Source organism: Myodes glareolus, chromosome 24, assembly GCF_982192425.1.
Source record: "Myodes glareolus chromosome 24, mMyoGla1.1, whole genome shotgun sequence".
NCBI classification, from domain to species: domain Eukaryota; kingdom Metazoa; phylum Chordata; class Mammalia; order Rodentia; family Cricetidae; genus Myodes; species Myodes glareolus.
In genome coordinates, this window is record NC_142049.1 from 1692057 (window position 1) to 1713867 (window position 21811).

Below are 21811 nucleotides of genomic sequence, written 5' to 3' on the forward strand. Positions count from 1 at the left end.
GCGAGATGTCATTGGCTTCATGGCTCTAAGTTATGGTTGATCTCTTTTTAATTAGATATATTTATTGTCTACCATGTTGGATTTCAGATAGTATCTTTCAGATACATCTTGAACTTTGACCGCATTCATCCCCCTCCTTCCTCTAGTTATCCCTCTCCTTCCCTTCTGCCCCTCAGTCTCCTTTCTTCTTTCGTGCCGTTCATCACGGGTGACAGATGCACAGACAGGTGGATATTTTGATATAGCCACGAAAGGTGATATTTGTCTTTCTGTACCCAGATCATCTAATTTAACATGGTGATTTCCTGTCCTAATCATTCTCCTGAAAGTAGCATAATGTTGTTGTTCTTGGTGGCCGAAGAAAGTCCCATCGTGTGCATACACCGCATTTTCTTTATCCATTCATCTGGCCGACACCTAGGCTGTTCCCCTCACTCGGCTGTCGTGGTGGTGCTGCAGTAAACGTGGATGTGGGAGCATGTGTGTGGTGTGCTGGCTTAACGGTGGTCAGATATGTACCCAGAATGGCAGCTGCACATGTAGTTTCTTGAGATCCTCCATAGTTCTGTAGTGGCTAGAGCATTTGCATTCCTATCAGCAATGTAGAAAAACGGGCTAATAAAGAGATAGTCTCGAAAAATTATTTAGAAATGGCTAATAGACATTTAAAACAATGCCCTTGGCCATCAGGGCAATACAAATTCAAACCACTCTGAGTTTTCATCAGATAGCATGGCTGCTGTTTAAGAAAAAACAGCAAGTACTGGTGCCTGATCTTTCTGTGGGGAAATCTGTTTCAGATCTTCGCACTTAGGCCTTATCTTGAGAGCGAGGAAGGAAGAGCAAACAGCTGTGCATTGACTTCTTCCTCATGTGCTCGGGGAAGAAAAGGACCTCACGAGAGAAAGACTTTCCCTCAAATACCGCCCCATCTTGCTCTCCCAAGCCCATGCCTCGTTGCCTCAGTGGGGCGGGCCACAATGTACATTCATCCCCGAGAGCTCATGACATGAATACATTGCCATGCCCACATCGAGGCCAAGCAGCTGGCCTCGCAAAAGGGATGCATTTTAGATAAACTTGGACTTATCCTTGGCATTAATTTTGACTGGACATCTTAAGAGAAACAACCTTATATACTGCTCTTAAGTTTGATATTTTCCCCTTAATCTTCCTTTCCCATTTAGTTCTAGAAGATGAAATGTCAAGGCCAAGGTATTAGGTAAAATATTTGGACGATCATGGGGTGATGATATCCTGGCCCATAACAGGAAGCAGAGACTCAGCTCCTTGGGTGTGTGGGTCACTGGTGTCCGCATCCCTGTTTTGTGGTCAGTGTCTCCATGTAAACATGACAGCTGTTGTCTCTTACAACAGTAGTAGATTGCAGCGACCACATCCAAGTCCGCGGTTAAGTTCAATCACAAAATGTTTGTGCCGCGCCTACGAAACTTCTGCCTCTGTCAACAGCGTGCAAGTCATTGTACCTATTCTTGAGAATTTCTCATCTTTGTTTACCTTCCTTAGGTTTCCACTGTATCCAAAGGGAGGGGAGAAGCTGCAGTTTGATTACGGTGTCTACCTTCTGAACAAGAACATAGCACAGGTAAGTGACTTCTCATATCTCTTGGTCCATTGTTAACATTCTTTCCATAATTACCCACCTCAACCAACCCTTTACTTTAGCCAGTTACAGGGCAGTGCCGTTTGTCAGCCATTGTCTTATTCTGTGATGTTAGTGTGAATTCGGAGACGCAGTGGGTCTGTGTTGGAATCCATCTCTGACTGCAACCGTCCTTTTCTAAGTTCTTCCTGGAGGGCTTGGGCTTGAATGTGTGGTCTGAATAATCCCTTGACTCTGCTGCTTGATTGCTAATAGCTTTCTCCTCTTAGACCCCTTCTGGGGACTCGTTTTGCATTATTGTTTATGAAGGAAAAGTTTAGTGCTTTTGGCAAGTCCGTAATGGTCTCCTCACCTCATTATCCAGGGCCCGAAGGGAAAGACCAAGCCTATGTTCTTTCTAGCCCATCTTGGATTCTTGTGGCTCCTTCAGCGTCCCATCAGGTTGTATCTGTCCACGGACCTAGGACGGGTACCGGGTGCCTGAGTCTGTGTTTTCCCGAAAGCTGTCCATAGCATTTCTTTAGTGCAGTTGGCTCTACGTCAAGAGGTTGACGTTCCACGAATTTTTCAGCTGCAGAGGGAAGCCTGCTTTGGCGCTTTGGATGCCGTCCGATTGCAGCACCACGTGGTGGAGTAGCCACAGTTTGCTCTTCCTTAAAGACATTGTCAGCTGGGTCCTCGGATCTTTGCATTTTATAGAAGTAATAAGTTTTGCAATGCTTGGCTTTTACAGGCCTCGGTGGCCGTTCTTCCATATGAATCTAAAAGCCGATCAGACTGGAATTATTCTTCCATATGTGTTATCTTTGTTTTCCTTCCCCACAACAACCTGAGTTTAATGTTGGGTTTTTTGAAATGTGATTTTTATGAAGATCGTTATCCTTGTCTGAAATTGGATCCCGTTTCTAGTTTGCCACACTGCATTAACCACTTGCTTCCTAGCCCAAGCTATGCATGCTCAGGATCACACCGCTTTCACCCTCACCTTCATGCTAGGGCGAGCGTCCACACGCACAGGCTCTGCCCGTGACTCACCTTTCCTTGAGCCCTCTTCCCACCATTGATGCTTTTCCTCACTCCGTTTTCTGTCAGAGAAGCGGGACTTTAGTATCAAAGCTGTCTGGCTCACACACGTCTGTCACAGTTGTGTCATTCCATGAAAAAGACCATGCACTGACATGCTGGTCCAGTTCCAAAGCACCACACTAGTATTACATCAAGGAAGATGAAGTAAATTAGTAAGTAAGCAAATCGGACAGCATGTCCAGGGCGCTCAGCTAGAGCGGAGAGAGCGTAAGTATGGAGAGCGTGTACACACATACATACGTGTGGAGAGAGCACATGTATAGAGGAGAGAGTGTACGGTTTGTCTAGCAGTAAAAGCAGTGCTGTTTAGAAGAACGAATTTCTAGTCTGAGTTCAGAGGTTCTCTCCTGCCCTGTGTTTCTGCTGCTGGATTTTGCCCTGTGCATGTAGGCACTGGATTTGGAAGCTTCCAGGTGCAACCTGCCCTGTTTCAGCACTGGGATCTCATAAATAAATAAATATCCTTATCTCGCATAAATATACACCAGCATCAGACTCAAGACTGCATGGACCTGTCTTGTTCCCAGCAGAAATGGAAAGTGGTATGAAGATACTCTAGTGGTAGCCCAGCTGGAAGGGCAAGTGGGGGCTGCCTGTGTGCGGTGGCGGGAAACGCATAAGTCAGTGCTCTGCTTCAGCACACAAAGGGAGCGCTTAGTTAGGAGCACTTAGTTAGGAGCTCTTCCCAAGTAGCCTCTGACTTCCTAACCAAGCCCAGACCACAGTGTGTGCTCAACCAATGTTCTCATCTGCGTGAGAAGTAGCCTACCTGTGGTGATTGTGTGTTCAGCTTTGTGTTCTTTGGGGACAGGCAATGGCTTGTCTGCTCTAGCCCTAGGAGATGGTCGCTTGCTCCCTGGTGTCTTTTTGTTTCCTCCAAACAGACTTCTGTAGCTTTGATATATGGTGCAGGAAGCCAGTTTTAAGCACACGAAAGAAACTTTTAGCAAATCTGTGGCCCGAGAAGTTCGGGAACATTTCTTTTTGTCTCGACCTTCCTGGCATCACTTCTCCGCATTCCAAGTTGGAATAAAGCTGTTAATAACTGTGCTTTGTGAGCCAGTCTCACATCAATCCAGTGTGTAGTCTTGGAAGGATTATCTGTATACTGTAACGCATGTTGTCAAAGAAGAATTTGTCTTCTCAGCCAGTCCCGTTTCTGCCCCATCTCTAGAGATGTGAACAAGTCCTGCCATTAAGACAGCCCCACCTCCGTGATTTACAGGCCACGTTAGTGGAGGTGGATGAAAGCGCTGGCCTGTGTTACAGTGCCAGAGAAAAGGAGTGAAGTCATTTACTGCCGCATCCGTCGCGTGGTTGAGGGTTTGAATAGTCAATAGGACCTTTCACCACAACCAGAAGTCGCAGTAAAACCACTTTTCTGGGGGAGGAAATGACAGAACTTAGTAATATTTGTTACTTCAGGGTCTGGGATCAGTCCAGCCTGAGTTCTGAAAGCACAGACCTTCAAGCAGAACCCTGAAATATCATGAGAAGAGCAGAGAGCCCAGCCAGCCCGCTTGCCCTCTGCATGCCACCGCAGTCTGGGGTGTGCGTGTGCTGAGTCAATCCTGCACAGTGGCTGCTAACGTCTGTCCAGAGCCAGTGCCCCTCAGTAGCAGATAGCCTTCACTGTCGGGCAGCAGGTGATGCTCAGGCCCGAGTCCTGTATTGCTGTCTATGCCTGGAATCCTCACGCTAGGGAGACTGAGACAGGAGGATCGCTGTGAACTCCAGACCACATATTGGACCACATAATAAGTTCCAGGCCAGCTGGAGCTAGTAACATGTGTGTGTGTGTGTGTGTGTGTGTGTGTGTGTGTGTGTGTGTGTGTATGTATATATATGTATATATAATATATTATATAATATAATATGTATGTATATATATTATGTTATATTATATATTATATATTATATGTATATATAATATATTATATAATATAATATATGTATATAATATATATGTATATATATAATTTTTTTAAATGAGGTCCTGTGCCTGGTGATGTCTCTCAGTTCATGGAGCTCATGCCTAATAAGTTTTAAGGCTCTGGGTTCTACGCCCAGTACTACCAAGAAATAAAGATTCTTGCTTCATTAGACTTCTAGTTGAATGAGGAAAGGCATACAGTAAATAAAAGCATTTCGGATTATAGTAAGTAATGTGCTAGAGATTAATTAAGTAATATAATACAAAATAACTTGAGAGGGACCTGCTTTCGATAAAGCTGTCAAGTAAACCTTATTGAGGAAGTAGTTGTTGAGCTAAGGCCTGGATGATGGCTGAGAAACCAGCTGTGCAAAGAATAAAGGACGGGAAGTTCCGTAAGGCCACGGCCACAGCAGGGACAAAGGCCAGGGCTAGGAAAAGACTGAAGAGGCGCATGTGGCTGGAGCGTAAGTGTTCTCCTGAAGAGGCGAGCGGGTCTCTGCTCCCTCTCCCCTGTCTCTCTCTTCCCTCCTCTTTCCCTTCTCTCAATAAACTCCTCACTTAAGAAAACAAAGGGGACCACAGAACAGGGGGAACCTTTAAGGGGCACAGGGGAAACGTCATCCTAGTTTTGAACTCACATGGAAACGAGGGATGATGACATTTGTTCGTTCATATCTCTTGCTGGTCAGTAGGCTAGGTACAAATGAAGAGAGGACCGGCGGTACCATATGGGGGATGAATTCATGGGCTGACTACAGAAATTAAGAGGGAAAGAAATTGTCAAGAATGTGGTCTGGGTCTTATGTACGAGAAATAATGCTATTTATTTTAAAAGGAGGAGTCCAGAGATGAAGGAAGCAAATCTGCTTTGGGAGTTAAGTCCGAGTTAATTTTTAGAAATTGGGATAGGTTCATTAAGAGGACAAAGGGATACCACTGAGCTGTCTTTCCGAAACAAAATAGTTTTTTAAAAAGTGCCCATGGTGAGGCAGTAGAGTGTGCTGGATATGTAAAATCCCCATGCACCTTCCTGATAGTGTGTCACGTGAAGGAGCCCTGCATGGCTCACTCTGTGTGGCCCAAGGATCACGAGAGGCCCTTGAGTTGACGACGGGACTGATACTTTCTCACGTAGCAGCCTCTGGCATCAGAGAATGGTCCTTCAGACTTTGGGTATTTGATAAACATTTTCTCAAAAATCAATGAAGTGGGCCTGCCACTTAAAGGAAATGAACTGATGGTAAAACTCAAGATTTTGAATAAAAGATAGCACTCAGAGCCAGGCATGGCAGCACACATTGTGATGGCACCCGGGAGGCCAGACAGCAAGACCCTGCCTTCAACAGCAGCAGCAGCGAAAGACCTGCGTTTGCCACCAAGACTGGCAGCTTTCCAGTCCTAACAGCTGTTTTGTTTTCTCAGATATTATATATGACACATATATATTCTATAAGCTAAGTTTTCATGATGGGCATTACATATGAAGTCATGCACAGGTCAGGATCCTTCAACAGCAAGAAAGGCCAATTAAAGAACTGCCGTGTCTAAGATTGTGGAAAGTTTTCACAAGGCTCCGTGTTTCTCATTGCTACTATTGCTTGACAAGTCTGGGAGTATGTCGGAGAAAATTACCTCCAGGTCCTTATTAGATACGCCTCTATCTTCTAGCTGTAAATCTAGGTAAGGCCGGATTTTCTTACCGAGCATCATGGTAAGAAAATGAATGCAAAAAAATCAAACTTCAGTTGTTTTCATTTAAAGTAGTAAATTTCCATTGTTTCTTTAAAATTTATCTTTACACGTATGTGCGTGTAAACCTCGTGCACATGGAGGCTGGAGGAGTGTCAGGTCCCCGGAGCTGGAGCTGCAGTTGTGAGCTGCCTGATATGGGTGCTGGGAACTAAGCCCAGGTCTGCCATCTCCCTGGCTCCTGTTATTTTTTTAATGAATTAATAATTAAGGCTTATTTAATTCTCATTTCCAATATATCAAATGTTAGCATAGATGTGACCCACATACACAAACGGTTTTTGGGGGTCCTCACTGATATTCAGAGGAGACCAAAGCCTTTGAATCGCTGTCCTCGACACTGCGGCCATGCGGACTTCCTGTGAAAGCCCTCGGCTGCTCGTTCTCTAATAGGACAAGATGCACGTATCGACCCCCAGACGTCAAGCCTGGTGTGAGACCAGACCTACCCATGTGAGTTCCAGTGCACGCAGTGGCTCAGCAGCTCCCTGTGGGCTCTACACCATCTCTTTGGCTGTTTTAAAACCAGACTCCCTTCTTTCCTCCCCAAAATCTGAGGGACTGAGGACCTAAGGGATACACTTTACAAACAGCCATGATGACTTAGGTTCAGTTGGCTGTAAGGACTTTGGTGTGATTTCAACCCTATGACCATCTCATATCTGCGTTAGAGATTCCAAACTGCCCATGTGGCAATTTCTTCACAAGCCTGTCACAGTGTTCCAGATGAAGTATTTCCACTAGCTTAATGGTGATTGTTCCTCTTTTAAAATTTAGACCATTCTGTGGATTCCTCATAGACCATTATCTCTGTACCAAGAGTTAAGTAAAGCAACAATTAAAACCTTCAGACATGTGCTCATTACAGTGGTGCGTGTGCTCGCCCGGGCTCTCCACAGCTGTCCCTGTTACTCTGTCCATTCCTGTCCCCACGAATTTATAGACTTTATAGAAAGTGGAAGTACCCTCTCCTTTTAAACAACCCATGTCCTGTGGGGTCATGGTCTTTCTCTAACACTCACTGGTGCCCACAGTACATGGCTGGGTGGGATCAGCCTGCCTATTGGTGACTTAAATCTGTGCATGCCTCTCCAACATACAGTTCAATATATACGACACAGGGAGAGATGCATTTAATTTTGTGATTCTCCTGGGAATTAGGAATACACATTCCAAAGGTTGCTCTTTCTTTTCTTCCCCACTAGCGCTGAGGATTGGACATGGGACCTCTCACGGGCTCACCGAGCACACCGCCATGAGCTGCAGTCCCAGCCCTCCAAGAGTATTTTCATAGTCAAAATGTCCCCCGTGCTGCCAACAAAAATTTGGCAATAATGTAGTGAAAGCTCATATTTAAAATTCTTAAAAAGACTTTACTGAGATGTAATTGACATGCCTTACAGTTCACCCATGGAAAGTATAAAACCCAGTAGCTTGGTGTACGCACACATACGTGTTGATGTAGCAACCCATTCACATTCATGTGGAGGCCAAAAGTCAACGCTGCGTGTTTTTCTCTACTAACCTCCTTGCTGTTTTTTGAGACAGAGTCTCCCTGTCATCCTGGAACAGCTCATCACTTGTTTTAGACCGCTGGTCCACAAGCCCCAAGGACCCTCCGTCTCTGCCTTCCCCTAAACACTGAGGTTACAGGCACACATAGCCATATCTACCCACTTTTTTTTTTAAGGAGGACACTGAGTGTTTTTTCTTTTCTTTTTTTTTTAATGATTATTTATTTATTTATTATGTACCCAGTGTTCAGTTTCCCTGTATGCCTGCAGGCCAGAAGAGGGCACCAGATCTCATTATAGGTGGTTGTGAGCCACCATGTGCTTGCTGGGAATTGAGCTCAGGACCTCTGGAAGAGCAGTCAGTGCTCTTAACCTCTGACCCATCGCTCCAGCCCCCCATACCCATTTTTTACGTGGAGATCTGAACCCAGCCCTTCACCACTGAACCTCTCCCCAGCCCTCACCGTCCTTTAATATTTGGCAAATAATGTTTCTTCAAATCCAGTCAATTTAAGAACCTTGGTTTTGTCCCCCAAAAGAACCCCTATACCCATTTCCTGATGCCCCTCCATCCCTAGACAGCCAGCGGGCTGCTTTCTGTTCTGTGGATTTGACTGTTTTGGACTTCACTTGATGATGGAATCATAAAATTTGGGGTCCTTTGTGACTGGCTTCTTTTGCTTAGTATAATATGTTGGAACCATGAATCAGATGTTCTTTTTATTGGCAAGTCATTTTGCCTATTATAAGACAGATAGAGGTGAGCCATACTTGGGTTCATGAGCTGATACTTATCTGAATGGTTCCGACCTTTTGTTTATTATAATATTGCTGCTGGGAACTCTCGTGATATCTTGTTTGTGTTTTAACAAATAAAGCCTGCCTGAAGATCAGAGGCCAGGCAGTGGTGGCTCACACCTTTAATCCCAGGACTCAGCAGGCAGAGGCAGAGGGATCTCTGTTGGTTCAAGGCCACCCTGGGCTTCAGGAGATTGAATCTGTCTAAAAGAGAAACAGAGTTCACACAAAGGTGATCCCAGAAGTTGGGATCCCACGTCTTTAATCCCAGCACTAGGGAGGTAGAGAAGGAGTGATATGGCTGGGCAGAGAGAGAAGAATATAAGGTAGAGGAGACGGGAGCTCAGTGCAGTCTGAGGTTTGGTGGAGACAGATGCAGTCTGAGGATGCAGTGTGAAGCAGTTAGTGAGAGGATGCAGTGTGAGTTGCAGTCTGAGGACTCCTAGAGGTCAGAGGTCTCTCTAGAGGCCAGGTGCACTGCTTCTCTGATCTCGGCTTTCACCCCTAATATCTGATGCGGGTTTTTGTTAAGAACAATTAGAATTCATACTACAGTGAGCTTCTTATACAAGTTTTTATGGGCACATACTTTCAGTATATCTAGTAGTAGAATTGCTGATCGTAAGTAGATCATAAGTAGAATTGTTTGGTCGTCTTCTTCCTCCTCTCCCCTTTTTTCCCCTTCTCCTCCTTCTTCCTTTCTTTCCTTTTTCTTTTTTTAAGCTTGTACTCAAGATCAAGCCCAGGGCCTGATGCATGCTAAGTAAGCATCCTACCCCTGAGTTATACCTCCCTATGATGAATATTTTAAATAATTGTCAGACATTTTTTGATGGCTACACGATTTTACATTCCTGCCAACACTGTATGAGGGCTCCAGCTTCTTTACGTGCCTGCCAACACTTGTGATTGTCTGTTGTTGGTTTTTTTTTGTTTTTTTTTTTTTAGTGTAGCCATCCCACTAGCTGCCGTGTAGTTATCACACTGCAGTTTTTATTTGAGTTGGTGTCAGGCATCATTCAAAGTACAAGGCCTTTGTACTTTGTACTTTACATAACAAATATAATTTATATAGTAAATAATAAATGTATTTTTCCCATCTGCAAGACTTCACTTTCTCGAGCGCATTCACTGAAGTACAAGGGGGTTTTTTTATTTGATGGTATCCAGTTTTATCTGTTTCTCATCTTGCTGTGTTTTTGTATAAGGCATAGGCAAGGTTGCACACATTTACTTTTGGGCTTCCTTCTGTGTATTCTTTTTTAAGATTTGTTTCTTTATTTGTATGACTGTTCCTCCTGCAGCTGTAAGTGCACCGCATGCATCTCTGGGTCTGCAGAGATCAGCAGAGGGCGTTGGTCCCCTGGAACCGGAGTCATAGACTCATAGACAGTTGTGAGCCGCCATGTGGTTGCTGAGGATTGAGCCTGAGTCCTCTGCCAGAGCAGCCGGTGCTCCTAACCACTGAGCCACTGATCTAGGTCCTTCCGTGTAGTTCTGTCTCCCGCGTTTAGTTCTGTGTGCCACGTGACCCACGACTGTGTGTGGTGTGGAGAAGGCTCCAGCTCTGTCCTTCCATGTATGTATCCACTTGACTGAAGCACATTGGAGAGATGACGTTATAGTACCATCTAAACTGCCTTAACACTCTTGAGTGGCATGTACAAGAGAATTTCAAACCCCCGAATTCGCCTCCATTAATCTATATGCCCATCCTTAAGCTAGCATTGCCCTGTGTCTTTTTCCTTTAAAATTAAAATTCTGTTCCTGAGTATGCAGTTCAGTGGTCAGACGCCTACCTGTAACATGTCAGGTCCTGGGTTCAGTCCCCAGAGCCACACTTTTTTAAACACAAATTCCAAACTTAAAAATAATACGTGCCCACCAGGCAGTGGTGGTGCACGCCTTTAATCTCAACACTCAGTAGGCAGAGACAGACGGATCTCTGTGAGTTCAACAAGACCAACCTGGTCTACAAGAGCTGGGTCCAGGACAGTCTCCAAAGCTATAGAAAAACCCTGTCTCAAAAAAAAAAAGATAATAATAATACATGCCTATTGCCAAATTTTGGAAAATTGCAAAAGAAGTCAGAATAAGATATTTTAAATTCTCCATAGTTGCACTATTCCCAGGCAACTTCTGGATCTTTGACTTTTTTTTTCTTGTACAGTTGAGATAATATAGATCAGGATTTGTCCATAAAAAGCAGTCTTGGATGACAGCTGCCACTGTTGCTACTGCCATTCTTCTGGTGTGTGTGGGAGATGGCGAGGCAAGGGCCAGAGGAAGGACTGCCTGGACATGTGCAGACCAGCCTGGCCGGAGCAGAGGCGTTCTCCATAGGAGACAGGGAAGATGGTTCTGGCTAACTACTGTTGTTTCCTCTGCCATTCAGCTACCAGATGTTAGACCAGAGCCTAAATGTGGCCACGTTAGTTCCCTGTACGTGTTTTGTGTATTAATAAATTTTGGGAGAATAAGCTAGGGAGCCAGGTTGTGCTTTCTTCCTTAAGATAGTTCATTGACACCCTTTCCCACCCTCCTTCCTCCTTCCCTCGCCTCCTCTCTATCTGGCCATGCCGGTGCACACGTGCATAGTGAATGTGTATTTAAATACAGGGAATATATATTTAAATGAAGATTTTTTGACAGAAATATATGTATATGGTTCTCTAAGATTTTCATTTTGAATTTAGAGGGATTGATTGCATATTTTGTACTTTAAATGCTTGGTTGAATGTTTATCCGCTCACATGTTAACTTTTAAAAGAACTATCATCGGTTATTAAGCAATTTCCTAGACATTTTAAGTATTATTTTGACTGTAATTATCATATTCTTCAAGTATGAAAAATGATGATACACTGATAAGACTTTACATCACTGGACTTTCTTTCCAGCTTTAAACCGAAACGAGAAACCCATACCAGAAACATCTTCTGTAATTACAAAAGCAGAACTGTAACTCTCCTTCATATCGCTTATTTCTGGACGCAGCGCCCATTCATACCTCCCGTCTCCTCTGTTGATTGCAGCAGCCCGACAAGCATTGGCATTAACATGCTCACGTCGCTCAGCCACGGAGCTACCGGGTGAACACTTCCTAGCTGGCAGCGCTGGGCGTGTCGTGTGGCCCTTGCTGTCTTCCCGTGGTTGGGAGCTAAGGGGTATGTTCAGCATCTTGCTAGGCTTCGCGTCTGTGACTTCTCTCTTCCTCTATCCTCGTTTTACGAGAGAGACTCATTTTAGCTTCTTAATCTATGAAGCTGGCTTTTCAAAGCACCGCCAGGAGTGACATCTGCAGGGAGGGAGCCATGCAGGGAATGCATCTCAGCGGAAAGGAAATAAAGAAGGGTCCTGGCTGGATTTTTTGTGATTGATTGAGCCTTATGAAATGAATCATGAGCCATATGAAAAATGAATTTGGTCTGATTTTAGTTGGCATCAAACTGACCAGCATAGCTTAGACATAAGATATTTGAAAATTTATAAGCTTGAGTTTCCAATGAGAATAAAATTAGTATCTTTATTAATGTAAATTTAGCAAGTAAAATGCCAAAATAGTTAGATTAAGATTAACTAATAGAAAGGCAGCATAGCTGAATGGCTAGGCACTTAGCTGGGCGTAGTAGCCTGCTTCTGTAATCATCCCAGCACTCCCAAGGCTGAGACAGGAGGATAGTGTGCAAGACTCCACTTAAGGTGGGGAAAAGTGGAGGATAGCGTTAAAGCAGTGCTTTGTGGGAAATGTGTAGCTTGTAGAATAACGGCTTGAAATGGATGCCCAACCGAGGCAGTCTCAAAAATGGAGACATGGCTCATACCGTGTAGATCAGACTGGTTTCAAACTCCTGATATTCCTGGCTCACACCCATGGTGCCCAAAGTACATAGTTAAAACAGATACAATTTTAAATAAATAGTTTTTGATTGTGCAGTATGTTATACTAACTGCTTTTTTCTATTTAACTATATTGTAAATACAGTTTCTGTTGGTAAGTAGAACTATCTGGAGGTTGTTCTGTAGTACGGATGGACCATGATGAATTTAACAGCTTCCTTGTTGATGGACATTAGGGTCATTTCCAGTATTCCTTCATTCTTTCACTGTAATATTGGCCTTCTATGTTAGAATAAATATCTAGGCCAGGTATGGTAGCTCATACCTGTGGTGCCAGCACTTGGGAGGCTAAACAGGACTGTCATAAGTTCAAGGTCAGTCTAGACTGTAGACTCCTGTCAGGAAGGAGGGAGGGAGGGAACAAGAAAATGAGACACTGGGCTGGAGACACTGCTTGCTGTGTTAGCAAAGCTCTTGCCTCTCACGTGTGAGGACCAGAGTTGAGATTTTTGACATGAGAACTTGATGTCCAGGAGACTGAGGCAGGAGAGCTGTGAACTTGAGACTAGCCTGGTCTACCTAACAACTAACAACCGCCTCACGGGAAGAAAAAATGTTATCTATTCAAGCTACTGAAACAAAAGCTACCAATTGCTTCGTGCTCTTGAGGTAGATGGAAACATAGGCTAAGATGGGCCCGGAGGGGGTAGAGATCGGGCTTTGTAGATTACACTCGTCTTAGACAGCAGAGGTGTCTGAGCTTGAACACACTTGGGTGACCTTGTGTGAGCCCATATAAAACTAGCTATAGTTTCTTTGGGTTAAAACTGAGGCCTACTGAGTTTTGTTTTTTTTTGACATTCTCAAAATGGTAAAAAATACTTGGTAGGGACTTGAGTTTTTTCTGTATCCCTTCACCGCTATGTGGCTTCCAGCATCAGGACAGATACGGCAAGAGATGCAGACTCCTGCTTTAAAGAGGTTGCCCTGGATCTTTAGGATTCATTAGCTCATAGAGAAATTGAGAAAATAAGTGTATTTTTTCCCTGCCTTCTGAAGCAGAGCATGATTTTCTGGGCTGAGTCAGTTTGGGGCGGTACCTGTGGCTGGACAAGCGTAAGGAGGCCCGGGTTGATTTCCTGGTCAGCACTGACACTTTGAACGTCATGTAAGGAACTTCTCTCTGCTCTCGAGTTCCTTGTTTTTATGTGATTCGGCTCATGGCCTCTGTTGCGCCATGGTGTCTTCTTCTTCTTCTGAGCTGCACTAAAGCCGTCTGTCTTTATCCCTGTGTTCAGCTCTATGGCTGACAGGCCTATCTTGTTCCCGGGCAGCGTAGGGCCTCGAGCTCCAGGTGGACTCTTGCTTCAGAGCTGCAGCTAACTGCTTCTCTGAGTCCGCCTGCCTCTTCCTCAGGGTGACCCCTGAGCTCGGTCTTTCTAAGCCCAGGATTGTGCCCTGATAAGAACACTGAAGTAAGCAAATACCGTCTTCATTTCCTCGATCAGTGCTGCACTGCTACGCCTTCCAGTCTGTTCTCGGAGCACATATATGATTTTAAAACACATGCACGTGCACACACACCCAAGCGCACATACAGATACATGCACGTATGCACATGCACACACGCACGCACACACATTCACACACACACAGAGGTCACGCTTTAAAAATATATATGAATGTTTTGCCTGTGAACATACCTGTATACCATGTGAATATCGTTGCTAACCTCTGATGTGGTTTGGAACATGTCTGTAATCCCAGCACTCAAGGCAGGAGAATTATAAGTTCTGGTTTCTCCTTGGCTAACGTAGCAAGTTGGAGTCCAACCTGAGATACGTGAGACTCCCGTCTCAGAAAGAGAAAGAATTTGGCACCATCCAGAGATGCTGAACATCTGTATATGAGTGTTTATAGCAGCAGTGTGCACGTTAGCCAAAGACCAGAGACCAGCTGAAATCTGTCAGTAACGTGTCCGTCATTAATCACAGTGTGTTTACATACGGAGGACTGTGCCATCGTGAAACCATGGCAGAGACAAGGACAGAGTCCACTATCGAACGCTGAGTTCCAGAGTGGGTGGGGTGGTGGTAAGAGATCCCCACGGTGCTGTCCTGTCCACACACTGCTCAAAACCAGGCAAAGGTCAGCAGTATTGTTTAGCGATGGGAACTATGCACCAAATCGTGGCTCTGTTGCTAGTGGGAGAGGGGCTCCTGGGGACCCCGTGGAACCCAAAAACTTCTGTCTGGACTGAGCTGTGACGGCACAGGGTTTGATTTATTGTCCCGGTCCTTCCATCTGCATGTCAGGTGTGGTGTGCTTCTCCATGTGACAGCAGTGCCAGGGTGCATAGAGCACTCTGTCAGTCCTGAAGACGTCATCGACTCCGGCAGAAAGCATCGTTCTATGTCAGGGAGACCCCTTTGCTTACATAGCGTCACAAGCGAGCAGATCTGCCTTTATTGGTGCCATAGTGTATATGTAGGCAGAGTCTGTAGACCCGTGTTATTAGTTCATTTTCAGATGTGGAAGCAGGCTTGGACTGATTTTTCATGGAGAAGAAATTTAAAGAATTGACTAAAGGAAATTTGTGTAGAATATCCCTGGAATTTTTCCCTTTATATTATGGAAAGAGACGTTGGAAACAGCGCTTGTGAGCATCTTAAGGACATGTAATAAGTTCTCCGCAGACGAGCAGGCTGGTTTTAGACAAATGTCTTTCCTTCCAACATTCCTACAAATGTGTGGGGTTTCCCAAAAGGCCGGTGGTAAATCTGTGGGCATTTTCTGAGTACAGGTCAATCCCCTGGCTGAGCACTGAAATCAAAGCTAATTAGACGAGAGTGGGAGAGCCTGTGCCTGTGCCATCCACAGACTAATTGCGGTGGTCACTCTATCCAAAGATGGCTGAACTCTGACCGCTAACCTAACCACAAGAAGGAAATTACTTTGTATAACTAAGCCAAAAAAAATTTTTTTTTGGATTTCATTTGTAATGTCACTTCGGATTCTTCCGAAAGACTTGTGAAGCTTTGCTTTCTTTTAATAAGCTCTCATGATGACAAGTTCCCCCGAGGATGAAGTCATCCGGGCGGAATGTGCCTGTGTCTTAACTCTGATAAACATCACTTCATGGTTTTTAGGAGATTAAAAAAGACTAAAGCATGTAAATGTGACTTCGGGTTATTATGACAAAGGAAGTCCGTGGCCCAGCTATCCAAATAGCTCAGCCTGTTCCGAGCGCAGGCTTGCCCAGGTTGGCAGGCCTGTTCGGAACTCACAGGGCTGTCTCGTGAGTTGTCCTGGGACGTGGGATGTCCTGGAATGTAATTGCTTTGTCTCTGAGGCACATTTATGTGTCCCTCTGCCCCTCGCCCTAATTCATCATCTGCTTTATAGTAATTCCGCCCCGACAAGGCCATCGGGCCCCGCTGGGGATGCGAAGGGCTGTGAGTGGATGCATTTTCTAATCAGTGACATGAGTTTATATCTCCTTATTAAGATGCCCATTACATCCATACCAAGCGCGATAACGTGGACACTAATGCACTTTCCATCGTCCGTCAGGGCTTTTTTATTTATTTCCATAAAGGCGGCATTAATCGCCAAGTGTAAGAGTCTAGGAGGATGGAAGGCTTTTAGTCGTGGTCTAAGGTATTTCAATGCGATGTCGTTGGGAGAAGGGAGACATCATTATGCTGTCGTTTTTATTCCCTGCCCTGTCCTGAACCACAGTCATTAGGATATACTTCACTTTGTTTATTTTAAAAGTTAATTCATAACTTTTGTATAATCATTTTCCAAACAAAACGTGTTATTCTAGTTTCCCTATACTTTATAAGATGTATCTTTGTTTTCTTTTAAACTGAAACACAGCATATATACCAAGGTTTGTGTACTTTTTGGACACACAAGCCAGATAGTACTCATTGAATATACCGTACTAGATTCTGGGTCTTGGCAGAGTGATACAAAAGTTTTTTCTTATGAAAAATAGTGCATAGGCTGCAGAGATAGCTGGGTGGCTCAGAGGCTGCGGAGATGGCTTGGTGGTTCAGCGCACTTGTGACTCCTGCAGAGGACCCCGGTTCAGTCCCCAGCACCCATGTGACAGCTCTCAACCATCTCTAACTCCAGTTCCAGGAGATCCCACAGCCCCTCTGGCCTCTTTGAACACCAGGCACATATGCTGTGCACATACACACATGTAGACAAATACGTATACACATAAAATAAGAATTACTTTTTTTAAAGAAAGCAAATAGTTCAGAGGCTAGGAAGTTAGTTGTTGGTGGAGACTGCTCTTTCGTTTCCCAGCCATTCAGATCTGAATAATCACACAGAAACTATATTAATTACAGTACTGTTTGGTTAATGACTGAAGCATATTCCTGACTAACTCTTGTATCTTCAATTAACCCATTTCTATTAATTAGCATGTCTTCTCTCTCTTTCTCTCTCTCTCTCTCTCTCTCTCTCTCTCTCTCTCTCTCTCTCTCTCTTCAGATTATCCTCCTGGCTTTGCTCTGCTAAGCCATTGGCTGAAATAGCTTTATTCGTTAACCAATGGTCATAAAACATATTCACAGTTTACAGAGGGGAGTCTCACACCAGTTAATGGTTAGAGTGCACACTGCTCTTGTGAAGGACCTTAATCTGTTTCCTAGCATCCAGATAAGCGAGGCTCACAACTACCTATAATTCTAGCTTCAGGGGATCCGTGCATTTACCCCACCGCATCACCTTCACCAAAGTCTCTGTTCAGTAAATGCCTTTGGGTTTTTATTATTATCTCCTTTTGAGCAGTTTGACCCAATTGCTAATGTGACTCATTTGAGAAATCCACCAAAAACTCTGCTACGCATTTAGTGCATCGTACCGGGGAGCCACAGCTCTGCAAACCCCTCTCCCCCTTCCCGCTCATCACATTGCCTCAAGTTCTCATCCCTGCGTGTTATCCCAGGGGCAGAAGGAGAAAGTTAGGTCGGAATGCCTTTTGAGTTTGCTCTTTGTGTCAGGCTTCCTACTGTGAAGTGCATCTTAGACTCACTGTAGGGTGACTCTCTATTGGTGTTCTCTCCCCCTCCCCCGAGTAACCACACAGGACACTGTGTTCATGTTCATTGACTATGTAGGCTCCAACAAGGAGCAGATTCCAAGAGTGGATTAGATAGCAAAACAGTGTGTTAAAGGGAATGAGAAAGATGGAAAAGCTTGTGTAGACGATGCCTCAGTAAGGAAAGGAGGAGGGAGGGAGACTAACTGGGATGAACTTGGAACTGTGATTCAGCTCTGAAAAAGATCCATCCACACTGACAGGAGGCCCTCAAGCTCCTGCCCATTGGAAGATGCCCGCATACCACGGGTCTTATTTAGCTCTCTGCCGTACAGTCATTGACTGGGATGCTGGAGCACAGGATGGATCCAGAACCTGTAGCTGGGACCTTCAGCCAATTGTGTGTCCTGTAACAGGTGGTCTGGAGGACGCACACCTTGGGTTCCACACTCTTGGTTCCCTTCATATCAGTATGGAAGCTCGCTGAAACTTGGTCCAGAGTGGTAGTACAGTGAACACAGGGTCTTGTGAAATATGAGAAGGATGTATATCAATAAGATATCAAGTGAAGTATGTAAATAAAACATGTAAAAAACATAGTCATAATAAATATTAATTCCCTTCTTTACCCACTTTCTACTAGCCCGTGGTTAGTCTTAGCTAACCAAGAGCACACAGTCAAGGCAGAGGTGACTCTGAGGTGGCCAGTGTGGTCTGAAGGCCAGCGTGGTCTGACGACCAGTGTGCCATCTGCAGTCCACACAGATTTGTTCTACCTGGGCTGCAGTCAGATTAGGAATTTACTCCACATCAGTAGACACTGCTCAGTCCAGGTGCTACTTTTTTGTCCATAGAGGACACTGTTGGTAGGGAGGCGCCATGTCCAATGTTTGCCACAACTCCTTGTTTGCTCTAAGTGATACTCTGAGAGTGATGATACAGTGGCGATAGAAAAGCAGAAGCGAATGAATCATTTTCAAAACCAACTTTTCTTTTTATGGCCTGAGGGGCTCCTGGCGGGTGTTCCGCCTGCCTGCAGGGCAGAGCCCTCTGTGCTGTGCAGTGTCAGGTCTCTCACTGGTGGGGAAGGACCCTGGTGCCTTTATCATCCTTCAGCATCGGGGCCCGAGATCGCACCTCAGAGTCGGCAGATCCGTCGTGTTTTCCAGGGCTCCGTTCTCTCGGCAGCTCATTTCTCAGCGTCTCGGGCTCTCTGCTGTGTGCCAGACACCACGTGCCTCCTTGAGCCCTCAGCTGTGCCCAGCCACATCAGCTCTGCCTGGGCTTTCTCTAGGACCAGAAAGGTCTAGAAGACAAGAGTGCAACCTGGCTTAAGTCACACAAAGGTGGCATGCTGCCTGGCTGTGTCTCTGTGATGAAGAGTGTGACCCCGTTACTGCTGCTATCTAAGACGCAGCGTTCTGAACCTTGAGTGCCTCTACGAGCCGACGTGGTTTTCGTTCTTTTCGTCACTTATTCCAGAAATACTTGTCACCGCACAGCCAGAAAAGGGCCGGCTCCTGCCCTAAAGTGGGTGCTGGAATTTCTTCCCTAGGATGACCTTGGGCAGGGAGCCGTGAATCCAGAAAGCTGCTCGGCCCAGCCCCTCATGCAGGGATTTGAAGCGCTGGCTATATTTTGTGTTTAATTGTCAGTGTTCCTTCCTGTTGGAGACTAATTCAATGGAGATTTGCTGTGTTTTATTTCTGTGTGTTCCCAGATCTATGCTAGCTTGTTAACATGATGTAGTAGACCAGGAATATCCAGTTTTGCTTTCATACTCTTAAAAACTAAAGTGCATGTTCATAAAATTAAAGGGTCCCAAGAGCCAGTTAATATAAAGCAATATTTTCCCAAGGTCAGAAGTGATTTAATATGAAAGATCATATTTTATCGTAACCATAACAGGCTTAACAAAATCTAGACAGACAAATTGCTAGTTTAGAAATGATCTGAACTTGCTTTCTCCCAAAAAATTTAAAAACAAAGCAGAAACCCAGAAGATTGCGGGCATGGCAGCAGGCATAGGTACTCTGCTCCCCACGGCTGTGGCTCTCGACCGTGCTGAGAAGGGCTGTTTTCATTGTCATAGTGCTTACTGAGGCCAGGCGTCGCTGCTTAGAGCAAGGAACTGCATCCCAGCCAGGGCAGCCCGGTTTCTCATGCCTTTTCATTGATGTAATTTGACTTATTTTGGTTCCTTTCCTAGTGCCTACATTTTGTGAAGCCCTAACATAAATTATTGGCTTGTATATCCCACGGCCTCAGCCTTGCTCCTCGATGTGCTGCCCCTGCAGTTCCTTCATTTTCATGTGTGAGAGATTTATTTTTCCTTAGTGGGTTCTAATGTTTCTCCCTGTGCATGCGTGCACACTCTTACACACCCTTTGGTGTGTATGCTTGTTAATATGCCTAGTACACAGAAATAACCAGTGAGAAAGTCAGGCATATTCTGGGTGAATTCCTCGGTGAGCTTCCTGGGAAAACTTCAGCTGACAGGTATGGTTTTAAAATTGATGCTCACTTCGTAGCGGGGTTGTTTCTCAATCTGTGTTTGCTTATTCTTCTTAGGGATTCTGACTTAGCAGGACCCCGTCTGCCTCGTGTCCTCTGTGAGAGCTTGTTGGCTGTTACCAACCAATCCGTATTCCAAAATCCGACGTGGGCAGCAAAGATGCTGTCGTAGATGATAGCATGAGAGCCGTGTATGGACATGGCTGCCGTCCTCACAGCACCCATAACGGGTGGAATCGCCCCACTTTACAGACGAGCCCCTTAAAGCTCAGGAAATGAAGCAACTCACACCGCCGTGCAGTTAAATGAGGCTCAGGATGCTTTCTGGATAGTTCTTCCTGTTGTTATTTGATTTGATCCTGACAACATTCCTGAAGATCGGCAGGGGTAATTGCCCTTTTCAGAGTTGGTTAGGTGTAGCAGCTTCCTTGACTACTACACTAGGTCTGTTGCAGCCCAGAGAAGTGTGTATGTCTTATTTTTTATCTCTTATACGGTTGTTTGTTCAGTGATCCTGTGGCCATAAAACTCAAGTCCTTAAGTTCTGGAATGTGTCCTTGAGTTTTCCAGCTCTGTTTCCTAGGTGATGGTCCCCTAAGCCCACCTCTTTCCTAGTTTCCATCACACTACCTCTTGCTTTACCCCGATTCATGCCCCTGTGGTTTTCATTTCTGCTTTCCTATATTTAATGACTAAGAACTTTTTCTCTCTAGCTAATATCCTTTCATTCCATGTGTATGCTATTTATATTTCCTCTTACCTGCATTAACATACTAGAGATTAAGTTGTTCTTGTTTTTTTTTGTGGGAGGGTTGTTTTTTTTGTTTTGTTTTGTTTTAGGGGTAATTGTTTTTGTTTTCAAGACAGAGTTTCTCTGTGTAGTCCTGGCTATTCTGGAACTTAGCTCTGTAGACCGTGCTGGCCTCAAATTCACAGAGTCCACCTTCCTCTGTCCCAAGTGCTGGGATTAAAGGCGTGAGCCACCCCTACCAGTCTAAAGCCCCAGGCCTTTTTGCCTTTATTGTGGTTTGTTTTGGTTTTGGTTTTAGACTTGGTCTTAGTGTAGGAAGCGCTGAAAGCACAGACGGGTTTCTCAATTGTGAGGTTCACTATAGGGTGATTTAGCTCAGTTCTTTATTTTTAAAAAAAACAGCTAATGTCTTTCTCTGTGCACTTTCCTCTTAGTTTGTCAGGGACCCTCTTGTCATCCTGTGAAGCACATGCCATTGCTTGTGTGGTGGAAGTGGAGTGGGAGAGAAGACCAGAATCTCCGCACTTGATGTGCAGGTCTCAGTCAGTGGTCTGGGTGCTGCTACAGGACCCTTGTCTTCAGTTGTACCTGATGTTTCCCGCTCCAGAGGAGAAAATGCTAGTGTGTCAATACAGGAGACTGAGCTCAGATTCAGGGGTAGAACTGTGTGACTGGCTTTTAGCCGACCTTCTGTTGTTAATCCAATTAGGCTGCTCTTTCAAAACGTGCCTGGAAAGAAGGGGGGGGGGGAGGAAAAGAAGAAAGGGGGGGAATTCAGTGGGTGGAATGCTTGTTGTACAAGCATGAGACCTGGAGTTTGGATCCCCAGAATCCACACAAAAAGCCAGGCACAGCAGTCCAAGTCTGTAAGTCAGTGCTGGGGGAGAAGACAGAGGCAGTCCTGGGTCATTGGCCAGCGAGTCCATCCTAATCAGTA

The 21811-nt window shown here is 45.0% G+C and overlaps 1 protein-coding gene across 4 annotated transcripts in view; it reads left to right on the forward strand.

Annotated features, from left to right (window-relative positions):
* Nucleotides 1-21811, forward strand: part of Uvrag (UV radiation resistance associated) — a 231516-nt gene that overhangs the window by 172608 nt on the left and 37097 nt on the right. For all 4 annotated transcript variants that reach the window (XM_048435068.3, XM_048435070.3, XM_048435071.3 and 1 more), the window contains exon 13: nt 1528-1606. In XM_048435068.3, the coding sequence (XP_048291025.3) occupies nt 1528-1606 (79 nt within the window). The remainder of the gene's footprint in view (nt 1-1527; nt 1607-21811) is intronic.